The 11167-nt window shown below is 41.4% G+C and overlaps 1 protein-coding gene across 1 annotated transcript; it reads left to right on the forward strand.

Annotated features, from left to right (window-relative positions):
- Positions 1 to 273: 273 nt before the first annotated feature.
- Positions 274 to 10260, forward strand: LOC126626737 (uncharacterized). The gene is made up of 2 exons (XM_050296136.1): positions 274 to 568; positions 9801 to 10260. The coding sequence occupies exons 1-2, from the start codon at positions 339 to 341 to the stop codon at positions 10006 to 10008; spliced, it is 438 nt and encodes a 145-aa protein (XP_050152093.1). The 5' UTR covers positions 274 to 338; the 3' UTR covers positions 10009 to 10260.
- Positions 10261 to 11167: the final 907 nt, after the last annotated feature.

Consider the following 11167-nt stretch of genomic DNA (forward strand, 5'->3'; position numbering starts at 1 on the left):
CCCCGGCTTGCCCGCAAGGCGCCATGGCGGATTTAGGGAGCGAATAGTTATTATATTATGTTTCATTTAGATATGCTTTTTAAATGATTGAAAGTACTTTTAGATAAAATATTTTTTGGTTCCAAAAGTAAAGTATTTTATGCAAGAAGTACTAGTTATGTACTTCTTCAGAAAGTACTTTCTATAATTTTCCAAAATTTACTTACATTTTTATTAAAAATTAGTTCAAAAAATATTACAATAAAAAACGCTTTTAACCAAGCTGTTAGACATCCACAGCACTCAGTCAGAAGTTTGTCTAAATTAATTCCTCGAAACTAATACCAATTGGTGAGGCGATGTTTCAATTCTTCTCAAAGCAAAAGCAATCCCAAATACTTGCTCTAATGCTAGTAGTTGCAGTCCCTCTGTATTTCTCCTTCAATTTTACACAACCCAGACCGAAAGCAATCACTTCATCCGGGTCTGAAGAAGAAACTCCCATGGCCGCCAACGAATTTGGTGTAAAAGTTGAAAAAAATCCCACTCAATCCAAACTGACTGAGCTTGGAGTCGCAACTTGGCCCAAGTATGTAACTCTTCATCTCCCATTCTCTTATTATATGCTGATTGAATGAGAAAATTGGGTGATGGTTTTGTTTTGTTTGGCTAGTGAGAAAATTGGGTTTTGTTTTTGGGGATGGATTATAGAAAATCAGACCATTTCAGTCACTTGGTAGGAAATTTTGTTTGTGTTTGTATATGATGATCTGTGATTTTACATGAAAGATTTCAACTTTGATGTTTTGGTTTTACTTCCCCTTGCTTGTTGGTAAACCCCTGAAATTTTTCTTACCCAACGTGGTCAATACTGTTCTGGATAGAACAATTGTAATACCAGGGGTCATAAGGAGGCTATGAACATGATGGATAGCTTGGAAAAAGAAAGGAAAACAAAATCTATGCTACATTTGAGACCACCCGTCAAATTATTCGATTTGATCTGGAGTGTGGAGACTAGGAGTGAAAGACATTACAATTGAGCATTGACCTTATTGAACATCCACTTCTCACTGGCCATGTGATCTTGGTAGTGCTTCAGCTTTGTGTTATTTGCTTACAAGAAGCATGATATATCACATACCAGAAATATATCGTTCTTTCCTTAAAGTTGTCAACTATCGGGCTCCCCTGCCCTCTTGTCATTTAGTTGGCGGCTGGTTAGAGTGGACGTACTGGGCATTTAACCCCTGTCCTCCTTCAATCACCTATGCCAGCAGTCCTTGTCGGTTTTAGCTATGGTTGCTCTGTTAGTTTCTTCATTCAGTTTATCTCTTTCGGCCTTGTCTTGTCCTCCTGTGGAAAAGACTTTGCCTCCCTGTTGTAATTGAGCTCTCTGGTCTTTTCCCTGAATGAAGTACTATTTCGATTAAAAAAAAAAGTTTTCGACTATTCATTTTGCTCGACAAGTTCATAGATGAAGGAGATATCACAGCTAATGAAGTCAACGTTAGCTAGTACAATCAGCAGTTAGTTCAGAATTGGTTTTGATCTTCTTTATTCAATTCTACAATTAGATTTGTTATCATCTGTTGGTTGTTAGGCTAAATATACTCTCGGAATTGCATTATATAAATACTGGAGTTGTACACTTCATTGATTAAGAAATGAAATCACTTTTGTCATATTTCATTATGGTATGTTGTGGATGGAAAAATTATAAAAACCCTCGCTCATGAGGAGGCTATGAACATGACGGATAAATAGATGGGTCGTGGGAGCTGCAAATAGCTTTGGGAAAGAAAGAGACAACAACAACAACAACAACAAAGCCTTTTCCCACTAAGTGGGGTCGGCTATATGAATCCTAGAACGCCATTGCGCTCGGTTTTGTGTCATGTCCTCCGTTAGATCCAAGTACTCTAAGTCTTTTCTTAGGGTCTCTTCCAAAGTTTTCCTAGGTCTTCCTCTACCCCTTTGGCCCCGAACCTCTGTTCCGTAGTCACATCATCGAACCGGAGCGTCAGTAGGCCTTCTTTGTACATGTCCAAACCACCGTAACCGATTTTCTTTCATCTTTCCTTCAACTTCGGCTACTCCTACTTTACCTCGGATATCCTCAATCACAATCTTATCCTTTCTCGTGTGCCCACACATCCCACGAAGCATCCTTATCTCCGCTACACCCATTTTGTGTACGTGTTGATGCTTCACCGCCCAACATTCTGTGCCATACAACATCGCTGGCCTTATTGCCGTCCTATAAAATTTTCCCTTGAGCTTCAGTGACCTACGACGGTCACACAACACGCCGGATGCACTCTTACACTTCATCCATCCAGCTTGTATTCTGTGGTTGAGATCTCCATCTAATTCTCCGTTCTCTTGCAAGATAGATCCTAGGTAGCGAAAACGGTCGCTTTTTGTGATCTTCGCTAGATTGCTCCGGTCATTAGTGTGGATAAGTATATAAATGGATAGAGATAGGAAAGCAAACACCAGATGTACGTGGTTCACCCATATTGGCTACGTCCACGAAATAGAGGAGTTCTCATTAATTGTGAAGGGTTTACACAAGTACATAGGTTCAAGCTTTCTTTTAGTGAGTACAAGTGAATGATTTAGTACAAATGACATTAGGAAATATTGTGGGAGAATGATCTCGTAATCACGAAACTTCTAAGTACCGGAGTGTAGTATCGTCTTGACTTGCCTTATCTGTCTCGTAGGTAGATGTGGCATCTTCTCTGGAAGTACTCTTCCTCCATCCAGGGGTGGTATCTTTAACTGGTGGAGATGCACAAGGTAATGTATCAATTTCACTTGAAGCTTACTTGTAGTTTCAGGCTTGGTCAAGTGCGATACAAACCATGTAGTAGGAGTCCTCCAAGTTGCCGAGCTAGGGGATCTGCTGAAAGAGGTGACAGACAAGGTAAGCAATCAGAGCTCCAAGCAATCAGAACTTTGATTTCGAGTTCCGGCTGATTGTTCACATTCTCCCTATCTTGCAGGCAGCATGAAGGATAAAGAGAAGAAAAATGAGAAGAAATGATATGGGATACTTTTGCTTTTGAAGAAGTAACTTTCCACAGGCTTATTCTTGAACTGGGCTGGAGGGTTTTCTGGTTTCCTCCAGAGTATAAGGCCGACTGAAGAATTTGAGGGTCAAAACAAGTCCATCAAATCTATAGTACGTTCGACCCTGCTGATATGGGATACTTTTGTTTTTGACAGAGTAGTGGATGTATCGGCACGTGTGCTGTTACGCTTGTCTCCACATGCTTCCTTGTATCCTTCTCACTTGCCCTATCTGTTCCTCAAGCAGATGGGGTATTTTCCCTGGAAGCATAAGATGTTGAAGATGAGTACTCGAGAGCAATGTCAGGTAAGTAATCAAGTAAGGGGTTCCAGGCAGTCAGTTCCTGACTGGAAGCTTGATTCCAAGTGCTGACTAATTGCTCTCTTTCTCCTTGTCTTGCAGGTAAGAACAAGGCCAAAGGAAAAGACAGGGAAAAAACATGATATGGGATACTCTTGCTTTTAACCCTGATGATATGAGATATTCTTGCTCTAGTATAGCTTGTTTGCAGAGGTATTATCGGGGGGAAAGAAAGCTGAATATTTCGAAAGGCTTCTTTGGGAGTGCCCTCTCAGATATGAGGAAGGGTTGAGCATTTTTGCAGGTCTGCCTGTCTGTTGAGGATGGAGGTCAACATATATAGGAGTCTCCCTAACAACAAGTAGTAATGCTATTCCTTTACCTTGCTTGGTCATAACACGGTAGTGGGAGCTGCCAGCTTCACATGTTTTAACTCTGTCAGAGCACTTTGAAAAAGTGGTCTGTGGTATCTGGAAAGCTGATGTTGCGTGTAAAGATTACAGACAAGCTTTATCCAAGGAGATCCGGCTCTTGAAGTTGGGAAAGTGGTGCCTCTTCGGTTTTCGAACAAGCAATCCTGTCGGAGATCTGGCTCTCGAGATTTGGAGAACAATGCCTTTTCGATTTTTGAGAAAGCAATCCTGCTAGGGATCTGGCTCTCGAGATTCGGAGAGCGGTGTCTCTTCGATTTTTGAGAAAGTAATCATGTTGGGAGTCTGGCTCTCGAGATTCGGAGGGCGGTGCCTTTTCGATTTTGGAGCAAGCAATCTTGTTGGGAGTGTTTTCTCGAATGTGAGAAAAGGTTGGGCATGTTTGCTAGTCTATCTTGCCACGAAGCACAGAGGTTGACACACAGGGACTTTCCAATTATCCAGCAGTGGTACTGTTCCTTTACTCTTGTGGGTAATAATATAGTAGCTAGACCTTCAAAATTTATGTGTCTAAACTTTGTTAGTGCTGTTTCTTTGCTATTCTTTTACCCTTCTTGGTCAGAGCGGTGTAGTGGGAGCTGCAAGCTTCACGTGTCTAAACTTTGTCAGAGAACTTTGGCAAAGTTATCTGTGGTACCCATGAGCTAATGTTGCGTGTGGGAAGTGGATGATTGAACAGTAAGATTCATGTGCTTTCTACTTCACCAGAAATCTTCGACATAATGCCCATAATTTCCGCAAAGCTGACAGGTGCTGACAAGGCTGGAAAAGTAGGTGCCTCTTCGATTTCTGAGATCGGCCCTTATGGTCTTTGAGCAGCCCAGCTTTTAAGAAAGCAAGCGCCTCTTCGATTTCTGAGATCGGCCTTCGTGGTCTTTGAGCAGCCCAACTTTTGAGAAAGCAAACGTCTCGTGGTCTCTGAGCAGCCCAGCTTTTGAGAAAGCAAACGCCTCTTCGATTTCTGAAGCTCCGTCGAGTGCAGATTTTTATAGAGGCTGGCATTAAGTTCCAAAGCACACTTGAATCTCCACCAGTAGAAGCTCCATTCTTGCACTTCTAAGATCTTGATTTGTCCGACCTCTTCTCTCTTCAACACCTTTGAAAATGTCTGGCCCCTCCGACCGTCGTTTTGACTTGAACCTTGTTAAAGAGACAGCCACGCCTTCTCCAGACAACATATGGCGCCCATCCTTCGTCTCCCCTACTGGTCATCTTACCGTTGGGGATTCCGTGATGAAGAATGATATGACCGCTGCGGTAGTGGCCAGGAACCTTCTCACTCCCAAAGATAACAAACTACTTTCCAAACGGTCTGATGAGTTGGCTGTTAAGGATTCTCTGGCTCTCAGTGTTTAGTATGCAGGTTCTGTGTCTAACATGGCCCAACGCCTATTTGCTCGAACCCGCCAAGTTGAATCATTGGCGGCTGAAGTGATGAGTCTCAAACAGGAGATTAGAGGGCTCAAGCATGAGAATAAACAGTTGCACCGGCTCGCATATGATTATGCTACAAACATGAAGAGGAAGCTTGACCAGATGAAGGAATCTGATGGTCAGGTTTTACTTGATCATCAAAGATTTGTGGGTTTGTTCCAAATACATTTATTGCATTCGTCTTCTGGGGCTGTACCGCGTAATGAAGCTCCAAATGATCAACCTCTGCTGCCTCCTCCTTCTAGGGTTCTGCCCAGTACTGAGGCTCCAAATGATCCCCCTCCAGTGCCTGCTCTTTCTGGGGCTCTACCGACTGCTGAGACTTCTCCTAAGCAACCTTTGTGAAGGCTCCCTCTTGTTTGTTTATTTTGACTCATGTATATGTACATATTTGTGACTTATCGGGGATATCAATAAATAGCTTTCCTTCATTTCAACGTATTGTGTTAAATACACCAAAGCCTTCTTCGCTAAGTTCTCTGAATTTTCTTTTGTTGAAGCTTGTACGTTGAAGCTTTGTGAGTGGAGCATGTAGGTTGAGGTAGTATTCCCTTAATTTCCCGAGTGAGGAAAACTTCTCGGTTGGAGACTTGGAAAATCCAAGTCACTGAGTGGGATCGGCTATATGAATCTTTGAACGCCATTGTGCTCGGTCCTGTGTCATGTCCTCCGTTAGATCCAATTACTCTAAGTCTTTTCTTAGAGTCTCTTCCAAAGTTTTCCTAGGTCTTTCTCTACCCCTTCGGCCCTGAACCTCTGTTCCATAGTCGCATCTTCTAATCGGAGCGTCAGTAGGCCTTCTTTGCACATGTCCAAACCACCGTAACCGATTTTCTCTCATCTTTCCTTCAATTTCGGCTACTCCTACTTTACCCCGGATATCCTCATTCCTAATCTTATCCTTTCTTGTGTGCCCACACATCCAACGAAGCATCCTCATCTCCGCTACACCCATTTTGTGTACGTGTTGATGCTTCACCGCCCAACATTCTGTGCCACACAACATCGCCGGCCTTATTGCCGTCCTATAAAATTTTCCCTTGAGCTTCAGTGGCATACGGCGGTCACACAACACGCCGGATGCACTCTTCCACTTCATCCATCCAGCTTGTATTCTATGGTTAAGATCTTCATCTAATTCGCCGTTCTTTTGCAAGATAGATCCTAGGTAACGAAAACGATCGCTCTTTGGTATTTCTTGATCTCCAATACTCACCCCTAACTCGTTTTGGCCTCCATTTGCACTGAACTTGCACTCCATATATTATGTCTTTGATCGGCTTAGGCGAAGACCTTTAGATTCCAACACTTCTCTCCAAAGGTTAAGCTTTGCATTTACCCCTTCCTGAGTTTCATCTATCAACACTATATCGTCTGCGAAAAGCATACACCAAGGAATATCATCTTGAATATGTCCTGTTAACTCATCCATTACCAACGCAAAAAGGTAAGGACTTAAGGATGAGCCTTGATGTAATCCTACAGTTATGGGAAAGCTTTCGGTTTGTCCTTCATGAGTTCTTACGGCAGTCTTTGCTCCTTCATACATATCCTTTATAGCTTGGATATATGCTACTCGTACTCATTTCTTCTCTAAAATCCTCCAAAGAATGTCTCTTGGGACCCTATCATACGCTTTTTCCAAATCTATAAAGACCATGTGTAAATCCTTTTTCCCATCTCTATATCTTTCCATTAATCTTCGTAAGAGATAGATTGCCTCCATGGTTGAGCGCCCTGGCATGAACCCGAATTGGTTGTCCGAAACCCGTGTCTCTTGCCTCAATCTATGCTCAATGACTCTCTCCCAGAGCTTCATTGTATGACTCATTAGCTTAATACCCCTATAGTTCATGCAATTTTGTACGTCGCCCTTATTCTTGTAGATAGGCACCAAAGTGCTCGTTCGCCACTCATTTGGCATCTTCTTCGTTTTCAAAATCCTATTGAAAAGGTCAGTGAGCCATGTTATACCTGTCTCTCCCAAAACTTTCCACACTTCGATTGGTATATCGTCTGGGCCTACTGCTTTTCTATGCTTCATCTTCTTCAAAGCTACAACCACTTCTTCTTTCCGAATTCGACGATAAAAAGAGTAGTTTCTACACTCTTCTGAGTTACTCAACTCCCCTAAAGAAGCACTCCTTTCATGTCCTTCATTGAAAAGATTATGAAAATAACCTCTCCATCTGTCTTTAACCGCGTTCAATGTAGCAAGAACCTTTCCATCCTCATCCTTGATGCACCTCACTTGGTTTAGGTCGCTTGTCTTCTTTTCCCTTGCTCTAGCTAGTATATAGATATCCAACTCTCCTTCTTTGGTATCTAGTCGCTTATACATATCGTCCTAAGCCGCTAACTTAGCTTCTCTCACAGCTTTCTTCGCCTCTTGCTTCGCTTTTCTATACCTTTCACCATTTTCATCGGTCCTATCCTTGTATAAGGCTTTACAACATTCCTTCTTAGCCTTCACCTTTGTTTGTACCTCCTCATTCCACCACCAAGATTCCTTTTGGTGTGGGGCAAAGCCCTTGGACTCTCCTAATACCTCTTTTGCTACTTTTCGGATACAACTAGCCATGGAATCCCACATTTGGCTAGCTTCCCCCTCTCTATCTCACACACACTGGGTGATTACTTTCTCTTTGAAAATGACTTGTTTTCTTCTTTTAGATTCCACCATCTAGTCCTTGGGCACTTCCAACTCTTGTTCTTTTTTCTCACTCTTTTGATATGTACATCCATCACCAACAAGCGATGTTGATTAGCCACGCTCTCTCCTGGTATAACTTTGCAATCCTTACAAGTTATACGATCCTTTTTCCTCATTAGAAGAAAATCTATTTGTGTTTTTGACGACCCACTCTTGTAGGTGATCACATGTTCTTCTCTCTTCTTAAAGAAGGTGTTGGCTAAGAAGAGATCATATGCCATTGCAAAATCCAAGATAGCTTCCCCATCCTCGTTTCTCTCCCCAAAACCATGGCCACCATGAAAACCTCCATAGTTGCCTGTCTCCCTGCCCACGTGTCCATTTAAATCTCTTCCTATAAATAACTTTTCCGTCTGAGCAATTCCTTGCACCAAGTCTCCAAGGTCTTCCCAAAATTTCTCCTTCGAACTCATATCCAACCCTACTTGAAGTGCGTACGCACTAATCACATTGATAAGTTCTTGTCCTATTACAATCTTGATTGCCATGATTCTATCTCCTACCCTCTTGACATCTACAACATCTTGTGTCAAGGTCTTGTCCACGATGATGCCAACACCGTTTCTCGTTCTATTTGTGCCCGAGTACCAAAGTTTAAACCCTGAGTTTTCTAGATCCTTTGCCTTAAGACCAACCCACTTAGTTTCTTGTAGTCACATAATATTTATTCTTCTCCTCACCATAACTTCCACTACTTCCATAGATTTTCCCGTTAAGGTTCCTATATTCCACGTTCCTAAACGCATTCTACTCTCCTGAACTCTACCCTTCTGTCCTAGCTTCTTCACCCTCCCCCGTCCAATGGAATCAAAGTACTTCTTTTGTGTGTCCCGTGTAAAGTTGATAGGTGCATATGCTCCCAAACAACTATGAGTGGAGTCGTTCGAAAAGAAGTTTCTATGGCCCCCTTGCTCATTTAACACTGCATCCGGATGCCTATGGAGATACAGCGACCCTTGCTTACTTATCACTGTGCTTGGGCCACACAGCGCGCCACTTACGGGTGACGCCCTAGCTTTAGCGCGATTTCGTTCTGAATTCATTTTCATAAGGATTCGACGTAACTGTGAAGTGCCGGCTGTCGACTACCTGACGCCCTCCCCCTCCTCCTTTACCCGGGCTTGGGACCGGCAATGTAAGATAAACTTACATAGGCGGAGTTTTGGGAAAGAAAGAGAAAAAAAAAAAAAAAAACGTTACATTTGAGACCAACCTGTCAAATTATTCGATTTGATCTGGAGCATGGAGAGTAGGAGTGAAAGAAAATACAATTGAGCACTGACCTTAGTGAACACCCGCTTCTCACTGTCAATGTGATCTCCTTAATGCTTCAATTTTGTGTTATTATTTGAAGAAGTATGGTATATGATTCCAGGCTATATATGTGCTTCCTTAAAGTCATGGACATTGCTCGACAATTTCATAGATCAAGAAATAAGATATAGGATGATATTGAATTTTCTAGGAAGCTACATAGTGCAAAAACTCCCTTTTCTTGACGAGGGACATTGCTAAGGCTGGAAGTATGTGAATTTGGCTAGCGCCACAAGGGCACCCTTCTTTATTTTGTCCCAGCTCTTGTTTTGAATTTGGAGGACAAATTATAAGTTTTCTCATTAAACTGTTAGTTTTAGCTGCACTGGTATACCAAACTTTTTTTGTAAAACTGCTTAATAATCATTTTTATAAAGAATAATCTGGAAGCTTGGGACATATGTTCCTTGTAACAGAAAAGAAATAAGACCCTATAGCTGCACATTTCATGTTTAATCCATGTGCATTAGAGGAGCTTTTCTTGTTTATGTTATACACATACACCATGTTATTATTTTGCAATGAACCGGATTGTGAATTCATTCAATAGGTGGAGTTGTGGTCCAAGCAAATTTCCATGGTCATTCAGTGCCACGGAGACTATGTATCTGCTGGAGGGGAAAGTGAATGTTGAAGTTGATGGGAAAGAAGGATCTTTCACAATCGGGGCCGGTGATTTTGTTGTCTTCCCTAAAGGAATGAAGGTCACTTGGGATGTCATTGAAGCTGTGAACAAGCATTATAGCTTGGAAGAGTGACGGATTTTGTCTTTCAACTGATGTTGGTGAAGCATGCCATGTAAAACGACAGATTGTACTCTCAGTTTATGTGGTATTTGTGTATGTTATGTTGTGCGAGTTACTGAGTTCTTAGAGGCATATTTGCTCTCGTGTTAGATGCAATGAACGGTTAGAACGTTATTGATCTTATGAAGATCGGCACAAGACTAGCTATGACATGTAGTCTTTTAAGCAGAAAATGGAACTATTCCGTTTCATTGAGTTCTGTAACTTCTGTTGCATCACAACAGTATGTCTTAGTTTTGCACAATTTGTGGCCTTTATGTTTTCACATATATTTTTCCCCTTTACCTAATACGAAAGGCCGAGATAACATTGATATGAAATAGGGACATCAAGGTGGCGATATCCATAACGAATTGTGCGACTCTGAGTGGGAAATTAAAAACGTGTCGTGAGGTGTGATAGGTTTGGACATTGTCACTTTGGGTCCTTAATTCATGTAAATATTTCCTATTGTTTTGCAACACTGGTGAAAATGGGGGCCTCTGATTAACTGTTGGGGCTGCAGAATTTAGAGAATTTGATAATTGTGTTGATATCACAAGGTACATATATACCCCTAGTCAGTGACTTGGATTACAAGTAGAATTGCATTTTTTTTTCCCATATAAAAATGATTGGCTAAGTTCATGTGTGCTTAGGTGGGTTTAAAGGGGTGGAGAATGATTTATGCGCATCGTTTTTCACTTCATCCACACCTATGTGCAGTATGCGAAAAAGAAGGTGCATAACCTTTATTTATTTATTTATTTTCAAGGAATAAATCACGGCCTTTGCTATAATCTTTCGATGACTACATTTTTAAAATTTTGGCTCTAATTTTTCAAGGAAGCTAAAAAAATCTTTCATTCTTGCTTACTTTTTGGCGTGGTTTAGTTTAGAGGATTCAATTGAATGGATAACAAACGAGACTTTTAGGTGACTATAAATTTTTCATTTTTAATGATTTTAGTTGAGGATTAGATATGTGAAGGATTGGAATGTACAACCTTCAAGGTGCCCATAATTTTTTTATTTCATTGTTAAGCATACTTTAAATAGTTGTTTATTCCATTTCAATTCAATATTCATACAGAATTAGGCTTCCAGGTGCGTTTTATAACACAACACTTAT

The sequence above is a fragment of the Malus sylvestris genome, chromosome 6 (assembly GCF_916048215.2).
Source record: "Malus sylvestris chromosome 6, drMalSylv7.2, whole genome shotgun sequence".
Classification (NCBI taxonomy): domain Eukaryota; kingdom Viridiplantae; phylum Streptophyta; class Magnoliopsida; order Rosales; family Rosaceae; genus Malus; species Malus sylvestris.